Genomic DNA, 20,393 nt, shown 5'->3' on the forward strand with positions numbered 1-20,393 from the left:
AAGCGGGGCCCACCCACCCATCATCATCATCACAGAAGCAAAGAGGTGAGAACCAGGTAATAAAAATTCAAAAAAAGAAAATTTAAATTAAACAAGAGAGAGAAAGACAGAGAAAAGAGTTGTCTTCTCTCTCCCTATCTCTCTCCTTTTCCTGGCTCAGATCCAAAGAAAACCAGCAGAGAAAACAGTTGGTACACCCAAACGAGAGATTAAACCTCATTAATCACAGGATTATTAGCCTAATCACGAATTAAACCCCCCAGAACAAGATGTATTAATATAGCTCTGTACCCCTGCCCTACCTTCTTTTTTGGGTCCCCCTCACTCAGTTACCCATTTATCGCCAAACCCTCCAGAAAAATTAATTCCGAAATTAAAGCGTTTTAATGACGACGAGAGGGAGCAGATCGGAGAAGGTGAAGCGGATTTTCCACCAGTTCGATGGCAACCATGACGGCGGCCTCAACCGCGACGAGATGGCCGCGCTCGTCGTCGCCGTAAACCCTAGGGTTAAATTCAGCGACGAGCAGATCAATGCCATTTTGGATGAGGTGTTCCGGACGTACGGCGACTTCATCGACGGCGAGAAGGGGCTGACGTATGAGGGGCTTTTGCGGACCTACGACGACGGAGCCGGTGATGTGGACCGTGACTTCGACGCGCTCGGGTTGGAGCTTACGTTGGACGAGAACAAGGCCTCCATGGACTCCGAGGCGTCCTCGTCGGCGATTGTCGATGAGAGGGTGGTGGAGTCGCAGAAGAAGCAGAGGACTGCGGCGTGGGCGGTGTCGCCGAACCACGGGATCGTGTTCGACGACACGTGGAAGATTGTGGACGATTTGGAGATTCTGGTGAAGCGGTTGAAGGCGAAGCAGGGCAAGGACGGGAAATTGAAGGCGGACAACATCGACGCCCTCTCCGACGCCGGGTGGTCGAGGGAATTGGGGCCGTCGATGGAGATTTCTGAGAAAAGGGTATTTTGGGAAGAAAATGGGCATGATTATGCTCTGTTTGTCAAAGAATTGGGGGTGCTGAGGAGCCGTGCCGACGGAGCAAGGTCACGTGAGCAGGCCTTCGACGGGCACATGGCGATTGGGAGGGTGCTGTCCGAGCACCAGCTGTTCAAGGAGGCACTGGTGAGCTTCAAGAGAGCTTGTGAGTTGCAGCCGGTGGACGTGAGGCCACATTTCCGAGCTGGAAATTGCTTGTACGTTCTTGGCAGGTGTAACGAAGCGAAAGATGAGTTTTTGCTGGCGTTGGAGGCGGCGGAGGGCGGCGGCAACCAGTGGGCTTATCTGCTTCCACAGATTTATGTGAATCTCGGCATTGCGCTTGAAGGTGAAGGTATGGTTATGAGTGCTTGTGAATATTATAGAGAAGCTGCAATTAGTTGTCCAACCCATTTTAGAGCTTTGAAGCTTTTGGGTAGTGCTCTTTTCGGGGTTGGGGAATATAGGGCGGCTGTCAAGGCCTTGGATGAGGCCATTTTTATGAAACCCGATTATGCCGATGCGCATTGTGATTTGGCTTCGGCTTTGCATGCCATGGGGGAGGATGAGAGAGCAATTGCCACATTTCAGAAAGCTATTGATTTGAAACCTGGTCATGTGGACGCTTTGTATAATTTGGGAGGGCTGTATATGGATTCAGGTAGGTTTCCGAGAGCTTCTGAGATGTATACTAGGGTTTTAGCTGTGTGGCCGAACCATTGGCGTGCTCAGCTTAACAAGGCTGTGTCTTTGTTGGGAGCTCGGGAAACTGAGGAAGCTAAGAAGGCTTTGAAGGAAGCATTGAAAATGACCAACAGGGTTGAATTGCATGATGCCATTGCGCATTTGAAGCAGCTACAGAAGAAGAAGGTGAAGGCAAACAATGGAGAGGGTTCTTTCGTCGTTGTGGAACCTTCGAAATTTAAGACAGTTGGGGAGAAGGCTACTTTGAGGCAGGACATGGCCAATGCACTTGAGATAAGGGCCTTTCAGAGGATTACCAGGTTGAGTCGATGTGATGTGGAGCTGCTTAAGAAGGAAATGAATGATGGCGATGTACCTCTTTCATATTCAGGCACTGGTGTTCCTCAGAGATCCATACGGAAGCCTAATTTGGAAGTAATCCTTCGCAGGTTACTTAATTTCCTAAAGCCAGAGACTTTCCAAGGAGCTGTTAAAGCCATAAACGAGAGGATACTCTCTGTCATGGATGATACAGGCTCAGGCAGAGTGGATTTGGGAATGTTTTTTGCTGTTTTAGCCCCTATTTGCAGTGGCTCACCAGAAAAGCGCAAAAGAGTTGCATTTGATGCGCTCTTATGGCGTCCTGTGAATGAAGGTGGTGGTTCTCAGATAAGAAAAGCTGATGCCACTAAATACATGAAACTGTTGAGAGCCATATATGTCCCTTCCAATGGAGATAGTGAGATGCTGGAACTCCATGGAGAAACGGATCTTTCCACCATGTCTTTCACCGAATTTCTTGTCATGTTTGACGACCCAGATTGGGGTTTTGGTATCATGTCCACGCTGTTGAAGCTTGAAACTGGGGACAGAAACCGCCACGGCAACCATGTTTGCTCGGTCTGCCGCTATCCGATTATTGGGTCCCGATTTAAGGAGGTAAAATCTCACTTCAGTTTGTGTAATCAATGCTATAGCGAGGGAAAGGTGCCTCCCACCTCTAAGCAGGAAGAGTACAAATTCAGGGAATACGGAAGCGAGGCTGAAGCCATGAAAGACAAGTGCAAGTGCTTTACACTGCAATCCCACAAGGCCCCTTAGCTAGACTCTTTTTCTCTTCATTCTGTATATTTCCTTCGTCGCAATCTAGTTGTTCAGTGTGAAATATATCGATCACGAATGTTTTCGGTCGGCATTATGCCGTTGTATAATACATTTGTTTCGGATGTCTCTGCGTGTCATCATCGGTATAACGTGCTTCGGTTTCTTGTATCCATTCTTTCTATTGATTCGACGATGTTTTTACTCCTCTGCTTCGAAGATTAATCCCGGAAATGCCTGTATATACGGTCGTAGTAAAAAGTAAATATATGTAGGAGGGGAACCGGTTGGGGTTTCCATTCTGTTCAAAGCACTAGATGCATGCAAGAAGCACGGTTATGTCATCCATCTGGTGTGAGAAAGAAAGGAAACGATTTTTTCTCAAAACACTGCTGCTTCTTTTATATCAGGATTTTTGGCTGACGGTTGCCAAATGCAGCTTCAAGTTCGAAATTCGAAAACCCTAACCTGCATTTGCAGCTAGCCAAGAAGAATCGTCATGGGAGCAGTAGCCGTAACCTCGGCGAAGCACATGATATGCATGATGATCATGTCTGTTGTGATGATTACGCCCACAAGGGCAACAGCATCGCCATCATCATCACTACCAATATCACCAGCTGCGGCCCGAGCCCCGTCACCTTCATTTCTTCCTTCCGACCAAACGAAAAATCAGGTGCGGCAGGGAGAGGGAGGGCGAGGAGATGAACACCGCTACGAGGCCGAAGCGACGGAAATAATTCTTGATGACTACGGCATTTGGAGTTCCACACCTTATTTTGGTAGAGGTGATATGGCTCCTCTTCCCCACTGAGAAGTATTTTCTTGCTGCCACGTTGTAGTAAATCATGAATGTATAATTAATGACCAAGTGTTTACATTTCAATCAAATTATTCATGTTTCCATGCATCAACCAGAGATTGAGAGTATTGCGTATTAGTTTCAGGCAACACAAGTCTTAAACTCAACTCGAGTCTTACCTAATTTTTCGAAATTCAAAATTAGGCACCTAATTCTCTAAAACTCGCCATGTGTATACAAATATGATTTATTTGTGTTGAGATATGTGCCACGTGTACTTACTTTTCAAATTTAGTATCAGATTTTAATGGAATGAGCAAAGTGAGATATGAGTTGCCAAATGCAGCTTTAAGGTGCGATATTCTAAAGCCTTAACCTCCATTACCATTTGCCCAAAAAAAAAACCTCCGTTACCACCTTGACCAATTCCGTCAATCATTGGTCATGCTCATCATTGCTTAATTACTTATTTGACTTCTTGTGAGCTGATCACTTTGATTTCTCCCTTTAATTGTGTAAGTTGATTTTGCTAGTTTACCTATCATCATTAACCCACATGGTTTTTGTATAAATAGTGGGGTTTGATCTAATGAATTAACACATGGGAGCAGTAGATATGCATCATGATCATGTCTATTATGATGATTACGTCCACGAGAGCAACCGTACCCCCGCCATCATCACCGTTATCACCGGCCACGGCCCCAGCCCTGTCACCATCATTTGTGTCTGTCTGCCGAGAGAGAAACCAGGTGCAGCAGGGAGGAAGAATACACCGCTACAAGGCGCAAACGCCGGAAATAATTCTTCAAGACTACGGCATTTGGGATCGCACACCGTATTAAACAAAGTAGTTCCTTCAATCAAAGTATTCATATTTCTTGCAAGTCCTTGTGTCGCAGTAGCGGCGTACCCGCGTGACGTAAATCCTCACACGACAGTGAGGATTGAATGAATCAAAAGAAATACATATGGTTACAAAGAACTCAAGGCATGTCCCATCTATTATGACCAACCAAAAACATCCGAAATCAAGCTTTCCGAAGATAAATTTAACTTGATCCCATCGTCACTTAACTTGTATTCTACGCTTCTCAAAATCAAGGCAATGAGGATGGAGCATACGGCACCTCCTTTAACATGGTTGGTCGTAGATTACTGCATATGTTGGTGGTGTTATGAAATGTGGAAGCTCATGGGATACCACCGTCTTGACAATAATCCGCTACTCTCTTTTTGGTCTAACCTAGAAGAACATAATTAAGCAAATCAATTAAAATAAACCATACTTCCACAAACTGCCAGGTTTCAAAGAAATAGTGATGCAATTTCAATTACCTGGAGGTGTAACTTAAAGATCAGCACAATCACATAAGATGAATAGAAGAAGGGCCAGATATAGCAACTACTCTCTGAGCATGCTGTGCTTCACCCTTGTAAAGTTCCTTTATTTCCTTTTTAGTGCGGCGTGCTTCCCGCCTTTCTTCCTTGACAGCAGCCTGCATACATATATCTTTGAGTCATTATCAAAAGTACAAACACACTTCGAAACAACATAAGCAAAATACAATGGACAAAATTGCACTCATTATCGAATGCCAAAAAGAGTATCTTTGATATTGTAGATGCGAGTTATTTGCTTACAGTTTTTGCCCTTAAATTGTTAGTTTACGGATTTTATAAAAGTGTGGTAAGTTGGATGTAATGGCATGCTCAAGACGAGCAAAAATGAATAGCAGAACAGCGAATGGATACCTTTCGCTCTTTCTTCTCCTCCTTTGACTCCTGACCATGCTGCTTCCTTTTCAGCGGCTGATTTTTCAAGGCATCCGTATCTTTCACCTTCTCAGTTGTAGGTTTTTTACCATGAGGCAGGAAGTCCACAGGCAGCTTCTGTTTTCCTCGAAGGGTTATCACATGATCGGTGGAACCCAAGGCTCCAGAAACCGTTTCAGAAAGCTTCTTCCTTCTAGTTGCTCCTGGAGCTTCGATTTTCCCAGGGTGGTTATCGAGATTTGAATATGTAGTAACAATGGTCTCACAATCCCACACTTCTGATTCATCGCTAGATTCCTCTACAATGACCACGTCTCCATCTTGATCTTCGTTTTCATATTTCTTACCATATTCTGCACAACGCCGAATAAGCACATTAGCAGATTCCACTAGCTCTTTCGTTTTTACCGTCTCGTCATCCTGCAACATATCTGCAGGAGCCTTATAATTTCCATCGAGCTCTAAGTCATCAATCACACGCTCATTAAGGGTGGTATGTTTGAGCTTCTCTGCAAGGGACTCATCTTCTTCAGGTATATAACCGTAATCATCGTCATCGCCATCGGCATTGTCATAACTACCATACTCCTGACCTACAAGCTGTTTTTTTCATAACAAAAATGTGCGATAATGAAGTATAAAGGAAAAATCACCTCAAACTATAAAGTTTAAGTAACATAACTAAATATGCCAAAAAAATAACTCACTAAATCAAATTGCTCGTCCAAAAGACGATGAACTCGTGGCTTTTCAACTGTAGAGTCATCCCTTGCTACTGCCACGCAATTTGTTCTCACTCCATTTGCTTCATTGGTCACATTTTTATTCTCAGATTGCTCAACAAAACTTGGCGTATTATCTATAAACCCATCCTCCTCCTCCTCCTCCTCCTCCTCTTCTTCGGGAAGGTTAGCCTGAACCACAAAATCTTCTTCCAAGTCCTCAACATCAGAACCAAACCGCGATAAATCGCTATCATCAAGCAATGCAGATACTTCTGGATCAACCACTTTCTGAACCCTTACATTAACCGTCTTAGAAGCCACACTGTAAATAACTTTCTCATTCGGTACCTCAGTTTCCGAAATGCGCAATCTCGAAGCATCATATGCCTAAAAATCCACTACAGTTATTAAGTACAACAAAAATCTTCTAAATTGCTATTGTTTTATAGCTCAAAAATGTAAAAGACAGAAATTTTCAAATTTACACTCTATTTTTCCTCAATTTTCTCAGAAGCCAAACAGAATCTAAGGAATCGAAAGCTAAGTTAGCAAACCAACCTTTTCATCGCGCGGAAGCTCACCGAGCTTAGCCTTGGAATTCTGATAAAATGCAGAGCCGGCGCCAGTATTCCGAATCTCCCTCATATGCAGCAAGTAATTGTAACCATCGTCGGGAAACCCTAACTCCAGAATCTCCTTCCTTACGTTGTCAGGCAAAGGCTGAGCTGCGGACGACGCTGCCGAGCTCCCGTAACCATGGCCATAGCCCCCGCCGCCGCCGCCGCCATCCTCAGGCGCATCGGCGTATATTGAATTGGGACCGTCGTCGTATCCGCCGGCACCTGAGGCGTGGTCAGGGTTATCTTCGGGGAATAAGCTGTCGACGGAGTAGCTGCTGTTGTCTACTCGGACAAAGACGCGGTCGTTGCCGGGTGAATCGTCGTAGTTGGGATCGGACGAGTCACGGGCAAGTAATTGGAAGGTCGCCGATTTTTTCTTGTCGATGAATTTCTTCTTTCTGCCCATTTTGTTTTTCGCCAAATCAGAGACGGTTGAGAGAGAGAGACGGTGAAGTCGTGAGATAAAACCCTATCAATGTCTTCTGTATTAAACCCTCAAAAATCTTGGGTCGACCCGAATGGCCCAAAATTCAAAATCTTCATTTATTTGGGCCTCATTTGGAGACCGGCCCAAAAGTCTCCCAGTTTTTAACCGATTTTGCGATTTAAAGGATAATTCAAATGGCGTTTTAACAAAACACTTCTGGTACTGTTTCTTTTTAACGAAAAATCATATTTTTACCTTTAACTGGCACTATTCACTATATCTTTAAAAATGACTTTTCGTTAGAAGAGAAGTTTTTTTTTTACTTTTCGTTAGTTTTCCGTATTTCAAAGATGTCATTTCGAAATTTCATTCTAACTATGTTCTAACTCCGCTAATAATTTTGCGATTATTTTTTCAAGCTTAAAAATTACTTTATGACTCGATAAATAATATAATCGCTTTTACATAACTTATAATATTTTCTCTATATACTATTGTAAAAACTAAAACATCTCATTTCCAAAAAAGTTGTGAGCTGTAAGACATGGTTTTAAATCGGTTATAAACTTTCATCGGACCATAAGCTTCGTAAAATTTATGGACATTTCAAATATGTTCTACTCGATGTAACTCTATCCTAGCTATGCTGAGGCCCCACTCGCATTTTGATTGATTATTTTAGTTTTCGAACATAAATATTCAATAAAATATACATTTCTGAAGAGAGAATGGAACTGAGAAGGACCAAGACGATCGGAAGATTCAGAACTGTTTGACAGAGCTATTTTCCTCCGGCGGGGGTGTCATCGTTGTTGTTTTGAAAACAGGGTAGTAGGAGTCGAGTTCGAGCTGCTCCAAGATCTGTTTCGTCTTCCAAAGATACGAAGAGTGGCCTTCGACAATTTGCGTCACGTCAACCTGAGAAGTGAAATCGAAACTTCAAAACAATGCAGCACAAGTACCGACCAAAATTGCAAATGCAAAAGAAACTGGGAGGTTGGAGAACTTACATTTTCAATCCCAGGGACATCAACAGGTTGAATTCCACCTAAACCTTGAGAAAGTAAACTGTATACAGAAAACACTTAGTCCGATGGATTTATAACTCATGGCTTTTTTCGATATGATTAGAAAGAACACATATGTACCACCCCCGGGCTCGGATATGCATAATGCTAGAACCAAAGGATAAATGACCCGTACCTTGCACGAAAGGCGATTCCCAGTGTCCAATCATTTATAGAATAGGCATTCACGAATCTCCCGGCCACCATCTGTGGAGCAGAAATAGGTTCAGCCTTCAGTGTCAAAATGTAAGAACAGTAGCAGCACAACAAAACTTGCAAAGGAAACCAAATAACAGATGCAAAAAGGAAAGGAAAAAAAAAAAGAGTTTTGAACTACCTTTCTAGCATCACTCCAATTTTCTTCTTCAACCGAAACTGGCGCTCCCAGAAGTACAACCCTTTCTACCAGACCAGCTATAGAAATGCATAAACCGGATTCAATTATTTTTATTTATTATAGTGCTACTGTACTTGTCCACAATAGGATGAAACGGATTGTGATAATTACCGTTATCCCCTTCTGTTTCAGCCAAAGATTGAAGACATTTGAAAATTACTCTGGCCCCCAGTGAGAATCCTACGAGCGTCACTGGCCTGGACCGTACACGGAGGATTTTAAGTCAAGTATACACATGATGTTTAAGGGAAAGATGGACATGTCTTTTATAATATGAGATTCTTCTACCTGCCCCCTTGCAGTCCATTCAGCAGGACTTCAGCGAGCATCTTCCCAGCTTTGTCTGATCTGGCCAAGAAAAGGGAATGCTACAATTTCATATTTGTCATGCACTGCAAGTAATGAACACTCAAGATAGTGTTTCAAATACTTGAAAACTGAACCACCTCGGGAGCAAATTATGAGAACAAAACTTTCGCAATCAAAACATGAACACAATGGAAACCAATATCTTTCCATTATCAATCCACATAGAGTTCCTTCCAAACAAATAAAAAATTACCTGTCCACTGCAACTGCCCATTTGCTATCTATAAGATCAGATGCCGTAACTAATGTTGTTGGCATAGCAAATGCCGCTAGAAGTGTGTTTAATACAGTTAGCATGGCACCTTCCTTCATCAACTGTAATGCAATTCCTGTAACAGTTTGCAACAATGTTGGTCATGGACTCATAGATATGCCAAAAGTAAAAAAAAAAAAAAAAAAAAAGTGATAGTTCTTATAACGTTAAGAACGTACGTGAAGTAAGCCAGTCTTGGATTGCAGTGCTCAATGCAATCAAATTCTTAGACTCCCACCAGAGTGCATACCTATGCATTCACTACATTAATATCAATTACTTAGCCAGTGATGATAATTCAAAACCTATGTGATGCTTCTATAATCGACAGAATTTCAAGTTAAATAGAAAGCATATCATCTTTTTCACCATACTACTTGGGGAAACACAATTTGCATTGCTTACCTTTCCAAATTTTCATTCTGAGCTTCCCAAGGCCTTATGAAGTCTTCATCCTCGAAAACAAGTCCAGAAACCAATATTCCCACTGCTAGCCGCTGAAAAGGAGGTTTTCAGAAAAAGGTCAGCAATGTCGTTTATACAGAAAAGGTGGTGCTCAATATAAATTGCAATTTGCCACTATAACATCAAGCCATAGAAATCCCTCAGAAACAGCTCACACCTCCCGGTTCCCCACAAAAATAAAAATATGGATTTGTAAAATGTCAAAATGAACTCACCCCTTTCTCATAATTTTTAACTGTCCTGAACTCAAATTCTTCAATGTTGCCAGTTCTTCTAGCCATTTTACTCCCCGTAAGTCCAGCTCCAGCAGCTGAGATGCCGAAAGAGCGAGTAAGTATCCACTACATACCCTTTTTTCTCATTATATTTGAAAGATTGAACCTATGGAGTATGGAATGGTGGTCTTTTTGAATGTGCTTTCAAAATGACCACATGCTTGATAAAAACCATAGAGTTTAGATCGAGGTTAAGTGTATTAATCTTTCGGAGGTTTAAGACTAATAATAATGTTGAATGAACAAGAGGGTATGTTGATTGTTGAGTCTAAAACTATGAGTCTCAACTCCATCCACCACTCTTCTATTTTATGAATAAGTTAAGAATTGATGATTTGAATATACGGTACCATAACGAGAAAGCATCCATGTGTGCAGTTGTGTCAAAAGTGACCTATCCTCTTAATTCACAACTTTCTGTCAACCGCATGCCTTCCTAGTATTCATGTTCATCCCTCTTGTTATTAGCCAAGACTAGGTTTTTCTTCCAGTTACATAAACGATGTCAGATTCGTAAGTCTAACTAAGCATGAAAATATTAGAAGAAAAAAAAACCACTTTTGCACCTCCAAATGATGCAGCAACAGCAACAGAGCCAGTAACAGAGCCAGTGGCAGTTGCAGCAGCAGCGAATCCACCTGCTCCAATTGCAGGGATAATACCACCCAATGTTGGAGCTAGAGCACCTAAAGCCTGCGCAATTGCAGGAGCGACTAGGCCTGTGAAAAATTAAAAGTCAACAACAAGTTAAAGACTACTAGTTCTATTTTAAAAGGAGTGACATCTGCTTTTTTGAAGTTGACGGATTTCATACCACCAGTGATAGCCATTAAGGTTCCCCCTGTTAAAGCAGCTGCACCAATTAGACTTCCCCGCTTCATTTCCTCCCATGAGATTTCTGAAGTTTTTGTTTTGTTGTCATCAGTAACTTCTTTTATTGAAGCCATAAAAGAACAAGCAACCATCACCTCCATGACTTCCTGCAGAGTAGAATTTTCCTCATAGACGGCTCAATATGCTTTTGTTTCTTTCTTCTTCTTATTTTTATTTATTCATTTGAAGCATAAAGAGTAGGTATTCATCAAATAGCAGACACTATTATAGCCTTATTATTTTGATAGGATCAAGTAACAAAAAGAAAAAACAATAAATGTTTTCAATAGACGGACCATTTTTTGCCATTCAACCCCAAGCCATGCTGCCAGCAACCGCAATGCTACACGGTGTCGAGCATCATAACCCTTCCTTACTTGAGAACATTTATCGCCATCTTCAGTATTATCTGCCACACAAGCTGAAAGAAGTGCATAAAGAACTGTTATTTTCCTTTCGTAACTGAGCAGGTTTCCCTCTTCCACAGGTTCCTCTAGGGGTTCAGATACATTTAATGCTTTTTCTTCAGTGGATGTCTCGGAACATGTCCTCGTTATAATCTCATAAGGCTTTGCTTCTACCTCAGAAGGTGGTTTTGTCTCAGGAACTTCATATCTCTCGCGGCATTTAGCTTCATATTCAGCATTCACAGGTTTCTCTGCTGAAGAAGCAGGAGAGTCTTCCTCAGTAAGTACCATAGCATCAACGGTTTTTGTCAAAGCACGTTCCTTGTCAGATTTTTCCTCAGAAGGCACATCAGCTTCCTCCGAGAGTAATGTCAAGAACTGAAATAAAATAAAATTACCAAAGAGCTATCAAACCGAACAAGATATTACTAGAAAGTTATAAACACACGTAAATGTTGCAGCCAAGAATCAAATATGAGCCAAAAAGCAAATGAAAATCCTCTCAAGCTCCAATGTGTCAAAAATACTGATGTCGGTAAATTTCAAATGACGAATAAAAAACGCACCGCTCCTACATGATGCCTAACTTGTGAAGAAGATCCTGCTGTTTCCTTTAGCCCCTTCCAGGATTGGTCATCCACTCCTAAAAATCTGAAATTCCAACCAAGGAATCATGAAGCTGGACGTGGACTCGCAGTAATGTTGAGGAATGTAAGAATCCCACATCGGAAACTTGACAAAAGTAAAATAGAATATATATATAGAATATATGAGTGGTTCCACTCCTAACAAAACCTAAGCCATTTTGTGACAAAATTAATATTTTACTTTAAATTAATCTAAACTGCGATGAGAGGAATCGAACTTAGTGCACAAGGGGGAACAACCCAATGTGTCTACGACCACTTCTGCACATCTGATATGAGTATGACCAATGGAATTGAAAGAAAGTACCTGAAAATGGGATAAAGCAAACCGGAATTCTCGTGGACCCAAAGGCCGTCATTGTCCGAAACCGAAACGCTCTTACCGACGCTGGCACCTTCGCCGATGGTCTCTTCTTTCAGGGAAGGCAAAGGAGGAGTCGATTGGCGAGTCTGGTGGACCTGCGACTGGTGGAGCGCCAGAGCGAACAGAGCGCCCGCCGCGTACTTATGCGTCGGCGTCAGAATCAATGCCTCCTCCATTTTCGACGGCGGCGATTCCCCTTTCAAGCTCGCAGAGCATCGGAAAAGCAACTGGCTCGAATTTGCAGACCAATACGGCCGTTTTGATTTTATTAATCGATAAATTAACATCAGTATTAGCAGATAATTAAATTTAATTAATTTTAAGGAAATTGATTGAAATTACACGAGACCGGTTCTTTATACTAGTGTTCCACCGCCTAATGCTCTTAACGACTAATTAACTACTTCGATAATTAAGATTAATAACAGTAATTAACGAACTTAAACTAAAACTTTGCTGATTTGGAAAAATCTGTAGCGCGCTATCACCCGGCAACTCGACCGAGAAACTCAGCCCTCAAGGCTGAGAACTTTTCAACGAGACACCGACTTTGCCGTAAAAGGGCTTCTTTTTCGCGGGAGGGACACGCGGGAGAGCGATGACTCCTGCGACCGACACGTGGCTTTCACGAGAGTCGTTTTGTTTTGTTTATCATCTAAGGGCAGGGCCGGTGACTACGAATGGGCATAATTATCCATGGGCTGAGAAACCATGGGTTTTCCTACTCCAAATGGACTATTTTATGAGAGCCCATTAGGTCCGCTGTTAAATGGATTGGGTTTCGGCATACCCAAGGGTAACATGTGGACTTTATTTTATTTTATTATTATTTTTGTTGAGATATTTTATAGGTCTATTTAGGGCAGTTTTCGTATTGAGTGAGATCATGTAGGATTTAGAGGGATGGAGCCAAAGCAAGGGCTATATTATTGGTGCACTATCGGATGTGTTAGGTGATGTTTACATTTCATGCTAATTAGTGAATTTATTTAATAAAATATGCTAATTAGTGTATTTATCATTTACTACATTATGTGTTGCATTGCACTAATGTGGTACAAAATATGGTTTCCCTGACATTCCTTTATTATATTTATGTTGATCCATTTGTTGTATTTATGAGCTTTCTACTTTTGTTGTATAATAAATTATTAGCTAACATGGAGGAGTTGGAAGCATGATTTTTAATTTGACCGCAAAGTCAATCTCATTCTAATATTGCTATTATGGAAAACGACTACGAGGATAATTTATTAATAAAAAAATACAATATATCAAGGGAGACATTAAGCCAAATCCTGACCATTAATTAGAATTGATAACAAACAAGTTAAAACCTCCTTTAGCAAAACCTATAACAGGAAAGTTGAGAAAGATTAGGAGAATAAGCAGCTGCAACACAACACAAGGAGGGCATGAATCCCACCAATGAGTTGGAAGCATGATGATGTATATACATATATGAAACCTATGTGGTGTATTAATTTAACAATACGAAGTGTGATCTCTACGCATGCTTGCTAGTAGTGGTACATATATACTTGTCCAAATTCCTGGCTTAAAGGCGAAGCAAAAGGCAATAAGTATTGTGTTGATCACATTGCAGGTGGACCTCGAAGTTATACAATTATGGTGCTGCCTGTTATTATTGTATATATATTGCTCGCAGATATATGTATATTGTTGTATATATATTGCTTGAGTTACATGACAAAAGTACAATTTAATTTAATCCAACTCTGTAAAGATATTGCAAATTAACTCAAAGCCATGGATTCAGAGATGGAAATGAGAATCACACGTCGTTTTTCTTGTTATACACGTCATTATTTTAAAATTATCAAGTTGAATAAAGCAAACGGATAACGAATACGTTTAAATAATGATGTGTCAAAAAAAAATATGTATTTATCATTTCTCGTCTAATATTAAAAGAACTACTTATAAGTGGTCCTATGGATAAGCTAAGATAGAAATAACAATACTGTTGTGTAGGATTTACTGATCGAGAAGAGAGCAGTCTGATCAGACGAGCGTGCCATAAGTGGGCGAGAGTGGGGACATTGGAGAAGGCTGTGAAGTGAAGCATGCATGTCGCGCAACTGCCATTTAACCTAATTTTTCCAGCCTAGACTGTAAAAAGTTATAGATTTATACAGGTGGGGACAAAAGTGAGACACAAGGCACACTTCTGTTCAAATGAAAAGGAGCACGATTAGGGTTTTCTTAGAGATCTAGGGTCAAGTGGGGACAAGGTCTAGTTGTCAACAGCAAGACATGTGAAAAATAATTTAGAATACAACCGTAAATACATTGCTAAATTTAAAAGCTAAATTACATAACCAGTTTATGGAATGGTTTGAAAGTGAGATGCTTAAAAAAAAAAAAACATCCATGAAAAAAAGCTATGAGGATTTTAGGTGTTTGGTAAACTGAAAAAAAAAAAGAAGCTTATTTTGGAAGTTGCTATGAGAATAAGCTGAAATCAAAGGAAAAAGTTGAAGCTGCTATTTGCAGCTTTGGGGCTTTTTTTTCAAAGCACACGGAGCTACAGTGCTCATTTAATGAAAAGACCCACTATCAGACTGTTTTTTTTTTTCCAAAAGCACTTTTACAAAAAAATTTACCAAACACTTTGCTGATTTATTTCACAGCCGCTTATTCTCACAGCAGTTTTTTTTCAAAGCACAACAATACCAAACCAGCCCTATATCTATATAAGGTACCACTGTTGACAATCGCCATACTTCGCACAGCATATGCGCATCGATTTTCATTCTAACGTTCTAAAATTAATATACAAGTGCATATGGCTGCAGTAGTGATGAGAAAGTTATGGGTCGTCTTGTTTATTGTGACGGCGACTGTTGGTTCGGAAGCTGCCGGTAGTAAGTTAGAAAATGGCATGGCTAATAGTACTCATCACGAACAAGGCAATAGTTCTTTTTTAGCTGTTGCTGAAATTCCTTCCGCAGGAATTAATGGAGAAGTAAAGAACGTGACTACTTCCTACACAACTGAAGTTGATATCAACAACAAAAAGAAGCAACCTAATTGGATGTCCAGAGGAGGAGGAGGAAGAGGAGGAGGAAGAGGAGCAGGAGGAGGAGGGGGAGGCGGCGGTGGAGGTGGTAATGGGGGTGGAGGTGGAGGTGGAGGCGGAGGAGGATATACATGGGGTTGGGGTGGTGGTGGCGGCGGCGGAGGAGGAGGAGGAGGAGGTGGAGGTGGAAAAGGAGGAGGTGGTGGGTGGGGATGGGGCGGAGGAGGAGGAGGGGCAGGGTGGTGGAAATGGGGTTGTGGTGGTGGAAAAGGAAAGGGCCGAGGAGGAAGAGGCCGCAGAAACAGTAACCATGTCTACAGCGGCCGGAAGAGGAGGTTCGACGAGGAAGAGTACGTGATGGGAGAGTTTGCACAATGCATGCGGAAGGGGCAATGCAAAGGCATGAGATTGGATTGCCCTCTTCACTGCGGAGGGCCTTGCTTCTACGACTGCCAACACATGTGCAAGGCTCACTGCCGACGACGTCGTACTTGATCATCACTGGCAAATGTTTGATGTTTCCGAATTAATTAAGGCGCCATTAATTTCTAACAGTCACATTAATCCCGAAGCACATATTACCCAATTAGTCGACCGATCGATGATTAAGCAAGGCTGATGGATTAAGGATTTATTATAGTTAAATTGTTCTCTATCTGTTGTTTGCGCTTCCATTCACCTTTTTTCTGTTTTTTTTTTCTTTTCATTCAACCTTTTTTCGTTGTTCAATTTTATGTGCCCTATGTATATTCTGCATGCATGCATGCATGCAATGTTTTACGTGGTAATGACTCAAGAGAATATCGTTCAATTTATTGTGTTTTTTTATGTCAAATTATGGTCAGCTTTGACAATACAAATAAATGTAATGCTAGAGAGATTATCTATTTAAGTTATATTTTGCATATCATATGACATGATTGTTAATGTCGGTCCATTTGTTGAAGAGATAAATTTTATGTGCAACCAGTTCTATGATTTGTGTAGAATATCTAATAAGAAGATATATACGTGTGGAAACAAATTAAAGGAATATATAAACAGTCCAATTTAGTTTGTAAGAGGCAAAGCTGAAAATCGAACCAATCTAGGCCAAATTCCATCTATTCAATTTTTTTGGGGTAATGCTAGGGACACCAAAATTTTTAAAGCAGATGATGTGGTTGTAGTCTTGTAGATGATTGGATTAAAAATCAAGTGTCAATTGACGTATTTGTTTCTTATTAGTGACACATCAATTTGGGTTACAAATTTAGTTTAAAATCTTGGTCTCCCTAGCATTATCTTTTTTTTTTTTGTTCGGTTTGATTTTGTTCACTGATGTGCTTGTTCAAATGTTAATTTACCCCAACTTGCCATGCAGTTTTGGGCTGTTAGAGCGTCGTGCTCTTCTCTTTAGACTCAAGTTCCAATCTTATTCACCATAAATTATGAGGTCGTTTTTTTTTTTAAACTAAAATCTTGTTTGATAACTACTTTAAAAAAATAAAAAATGAAAAAAAAAAAAACTGAAAGCTACTTCTTGAGTTTTCAAAATTTGACCTTGAGTTTTTACAACTGAAAATTGAAAACAAAATGATTATCAAACAATGCCTAAATTAGACTTACCCATTGTGTTTATGCAATCAGAGTTAAAATGGGCTTTCAACAAATTGAAACAAGATTGGGCTTCTTAACGCTACGAGCCTAACAAGCCCAATGGATCCGCATAAAATTGTTCGTTCTTTTATTTTATTTTTTTAAGTAAAAGAAAAGAGAGCAAAGAACAGCTGTACATAAACTAATACAAAAAAAGAATAAAATGAATAGTAGAAGCTAGCATCTAATTAAAGTTAAAGAAAGAAAGGTAATCGCACCACGACGGCGGCGACGTGGCGGTCCATTAACGGAAAATAACAGACAAATCAGCCTCTAGATTAAGGTCTTGAAGCACAACTTTGAAAAATCGAGACTACCTACAGCTGAGCTGCAATGGAGGCAATCAGGAAGCTCAGAGATCAGGTCGCCAAGCAACAGCAGGTACTCTCTATCTCTCTCTCTTCGTGTTTGATGGAATTTACATCTGTTTCCGAATTTGTATTTCTGTATGGATTTTGATATGAACATAAGCTGCGTTAATTGTGAGATTGCGAGATTGCTTATCAGATTTATAATTTTAAAGGTGTGCTATCAATCAATTTAGTTCCAGTATAATAATAATGATTATAATTGTTGAATTGAATTGAATCGAAACGAATTGAATTGAATCGAATCGAGTTGAATTGAATTGAATCGAATCGAATTTCACTATTTCTGAGCTGTTTGGGGATGTGTTGGAGTGTACTGTTGGTGAATTTGTAAAATTTTGAACCAGGTGTTGCTGATTACTTAATCATTTTATCAGGATTTAAGTCAATGCTTAATTTTTACTTTTTCTGAAAACTTCAAGTGGAAATTACATCTAATTCAATGTTTTATGCTTCATTGATGCGTAGCCTTAGTCGAAGGTTTATCGAGCTTGCTTTTCATTTATTGTAACACTGTCAGGCTGTATTCAAACAATTTTCTGGTGGCATATTTGGGGGATCGGATAATGTTGCCGCAGATGAAAATGAATTCCAACAGCATCAGAAAATCGAGAAGTTGTACATATCAACTCGTGCTGCCAAGGTTGCTACTCATTTCTGTCTGTTCATTCAGTTATTATGACATCACAATACTTTTGTTACCTGTATCTTAATCTACTTTGTTTTATTTGACAGCATTACCAAAAGGAAATCGTCCGTGGTGTGGAAGGTTATGTTGTTGCTGGTTCAAAGCAAGTTGAAATAGGTGCGTTGCTTGATATGCGTTGTCCTTTTTTTGGGAGTTTGGATATGAATTCGTGTGAGTTTTATCAGTTAGTTTATATAATACTATTTCAACAGGTACCAAATTATCAGAAGATAGCAGGAAATATGGTGCTGAAAAAACTTGCACCAGTGGTAACACATTGTCGAGAGCTGCACTGAGTTTTGGAAGAGCCCGTGCCCAAATGGAAAAGGAGCGTGGACTTCTACTGAAAGCTCTTGGCACGCAGGTTTAAATCAAATTTTTGTGTCCATTTGATTATTTCGAAATAAATTTACAGCAAAAAATTGTTTCCATTACCACGCCATGGTTCAAGAACTGGACTACAATTCTGTGTTTTTATGCATCATATGACAAAGTGGTAGGTTGCAGAGCCTTTGAGAGCAATGGTAATGGGAGCGCCCTTGGAGGATGCTCGACATCTTGCTCAACGATATGCTAGAATGCGGCAAGATGCTGAAGCTCAGGTATGTGCACAGTTTCTTCAGTTTTTTACCAATGTTTTCCTACATTGAATTTATATCTTCCATAGTGCCTGTATTTTTCTAGGTGAGCTGCTTCTTTTGCTTTTACCAATTCTTGTTCTACTACATTGAATTTTTATGAAAAATCTTAAGATGTTTCTAATATAAACGAGTTGAGAAGCTTTTTTTTTATTGGTAACTTGGAACTTGTTTTTTTTTTTTTAACTCCGTGAGCTTTGTCTATGTATACTAACACTTGCACCTAGATAGGCTATAGATGTTTCCAGACGCCAAGCCAAAGTACGGGAATCTGCAGGTAATGCTGATATTATCATGAAACTAGAAGCTGCTGAAGCCAAGCTTCAGGAGCTACAGTCTAACGTTGCAATATTGGGAAAAGAAGCTGGTGCAGCAATGGCTGCTGTTGAAGGTCAACAACAAAGATTGACTCTTCAGCGGCTTCTTGTGATGGTAAAGCACTTCCTTTCCCTTCCTGTTGAAGCATTGAGGCTTTGGCCTGTTCTAGTTACAAGATTGAAAGAAAATTAATTCTGTAAGTTTGTCAATTTCCGTCTCCATTCAAGGTTGAAGCAGAGCGCAATTATCATCAGAACGTTCTTCAGATACTTGACCAGCTTGAAGGCGAGGTATGAAATATCCTGGAATCTTCCTTATCGGCAAGACAATTTTTCCAATTCATTAGGTTGTATATTATTCTAGTGTCTTGTGACTTTAAGCAGTGATGATTGACACTATTTGTTGGGACAGATGTTGTCAGAAAACCAGCGAATTGAAGCATCGCCTAGTCCAGCTACAGAGACATCTATGCCTCCGCCACAATCATATGAGGATCTGGGACATAGCTTTGCTTCTGAAGCCTATGATGAATTGACAGACACAAGGGACTATTTCTTAGGAGAGGTAACTTTATGCTAAATGTGGTTGTAGCTGAGTTTTCGTATGTTTAACTCTTTAGTTTCTACTAATTGCTCCTTTTCGCCTACTGCAGGTTGTGTACACATTTCAAGCTGTAACTGATGTGGAGTTAAGCTTGTCTTTTGGGGATTATGTCGTTGTCCGGAAGGTTCTGCAATCTTTCATGCTTCATACTTCAATCTAATTTTCATGTTTTGATTATTTCTCTCGTATTGAGATTATGCTCTTGAGCAGGTATCAAATAATGGTTGGGCTGAAGGTGAATGCAAGGGAAAAGCCGGGTGGTTTCCATTTAATTACATCGAAATGCGGGACCGTGCGCTTGCGAGCAAGGTGGCTGCAGTATTTTAAATCTTTTGGTTTCCTGTTTAGTTGGCTTGTGTTTGTGTTTGTGTTTCTGCTCTGAGATTTTACCTAGTAGCACATGGATATAAAATAATATGTTTGAGACTTTTTTTTTTTTTTTTTTCCTTGAGAAACCTCGACGACTTTTTTTCGAGACTTAAAAAACGTTTTCAAGTTTAAAAAATCGAAACTTAAAAAACCGTTTTTGAGTCATGTTCCTGAAAATTGATTTTAAGAATAATAAAAGTTTTTTTTAGTAAGATACCAAACGTGGCCTTTTGTAACTGGATAAGTGCTCGAATAACATCTTCAAAATACAATTGATCCAACAGATATAACAAGGAAGCTCAAAGGTTATTCTGGCTAAAAACTAGGTCTGGCAAACGGGTCGTGTCTGTCGTGTTCGTGTCATTTTCGTGTAACACCTGTTATCTTAACGGGTCGTGTCGTGTCTCACCCGTTATCTTAACCTGTTATGACCCGTTAAGAAAAATATATATTTTTTCTTAAATTTGCACATACCACACATTGCCAC

The 20,393-nt window shown here is 40.3% G+C and overlaps 5 protein-coding genes across 6 annotated transcripts; 3 read left to right on the forward strand and 2 right to left on the reverse strand.

The window, feature by feature from the left end:
* Positions 1–55: 55 nt before the first annotated feature.
* LOC103450417 (uncharacterized TPR repeat-containing protein At1g05150-like) lies at positions 56–2,899 on the forward strand. The gene has a single exon (XM_008389760.4). The coding sequence runs from the start codon at positions 387–389 to the stop codon at positions 2,772–2,774; it is 2,388 nt and encodes a 795-aa protein (XP_008387982.1). The 5' UTR covers positions 56–386; the 3' UTR covers positions 2,775–2,899.
* Positions 2,900–4,430: 1,531 nt separating this feature from the next.
* LOC103450416 (uncharacterized) lies at positions 4,431–7,166 on the reverse strand. Of its 2 annotated transcripts, none has more exons than XM_008389759.4 (5): positions 6,636–7,166; positions 6,060–6,464; positions 5,332–5,952; positions 4,915–5,075; positions 4,431–4,817 (listed from the first exon to the last, which is right to left on the reverse strand). In XM_008389759.4, exons 1-4 carry the CDS (start codon positions 7,101–7,103, stop codon positions 4,944–4,946), a joined length of 1,626 nt encoding a protein of 541 aa, XP_008387981.1. In that variant the 5' UTR covers positions 7,104–7,166; the 3' UTR covers positions 4,431–4,817; positions 4,915–4,943. The 2 variants fall into 2 exon arrangements, with proteins under 2 accessions (XP_008387981.1, XP_008387980.1); XM_008389758.4 differs by having other exon boundaries at positions 4,431–4,822.
* Positions 7,167–7,618: 452 nt separating this feature from the next.
* On the reverse strand, positions 7,619–12,848 carry LOC103430409 (uncharacterized). Its single transcript, XM_029094389.2, has 15 exons — positions 12,185–12,848; positions 11,797–11,881; positions 11,120–11,608; positions 10,765–10,930; positions 10,517–10,669; positions 9,891–9,985; positions 9,616–9,707; positions 9,390–9,460; positions 9,151–9,286; positions 8,877–8,936; positions 8,700–8,785; positions 8,529–8,605; positions 8,328–8,398; positions 8,135–8,192; positions 7,619–8,042 (listed from the first exon to the last, which is right to left on the reverse strand). The coding sequence occupies exons 1-15, from the start codon at positions 12,526–12,528 to the stop codon at positions 7,887–7,889; spliced, it is 2,139 nt and encodes a 712-aa protein (XP_028950222.2). The 5' UTR covers positions 12,529–12,848; the 3' UTR covers positions 7,619–7,886.
* A 2,131-nt stretch (positions 12,849–14,979) lies between these two features.
* LOC139192091 (uncharacterized) lies at positions 14,980–16,099 on the forward strand. The gene has a single exon (XM_070813384.1). The coding sequence runs from the start codon at positions 15,051–15,053 to the stop codon at positions 15,777–15,779; it is 729 nt and encodes a 242-aa protein (XP_070669485.1). The 5' UTR covers positions 14,980–15,050; the 3' UTR covers positions 15,780–16,099.
* Positions 16,100–17,040: 941 nt separating this feature from the next.
* Positions 17,041–19,966, forward strand: LOC103430393 (SH3 domain-containing protein 2-like). Its single transcript, XM_029094280.2, has 10 exons — positions 17,041–17,303; positions 17,811–17,933; positions 18,026–18,095; positions 18,191–18,342; positions 18,479–18,580; positions 18,848–19,048; positions 19,162–19,224; positions 19,346–19,498; positions 19,587–19,661; positions 19,748–19,966. The coding sequence occupies exons 1-10, from the start codon at positions 17,256–17,258 to the stop codon at positions 19,862–19,864; spliced, it is 1,104 nt and encodes a 367-aa protein (XP_028950113.1). The 5' UTR covers positions 17,041–17,255; the 3' UTR covers positions 19,865–19,966.
* The last annotated feature ends 427 nt before the right edge of the window (positions 19,967–20,393 follow it).

The sequence above is a fragment of the Malus domestica genome, chromosome 15 (assembly GCF_042453785.1).
Source record: "Malus domestica chromosome 15, GDT2T_hap1".
In the NCBI taxonomy this organism is placed as follows: Eukaryota; Viridiplantae; Streptophyta; class Magnoliopsida; order Rosales; family Rosaceae; genus Malus; species Malus domestica.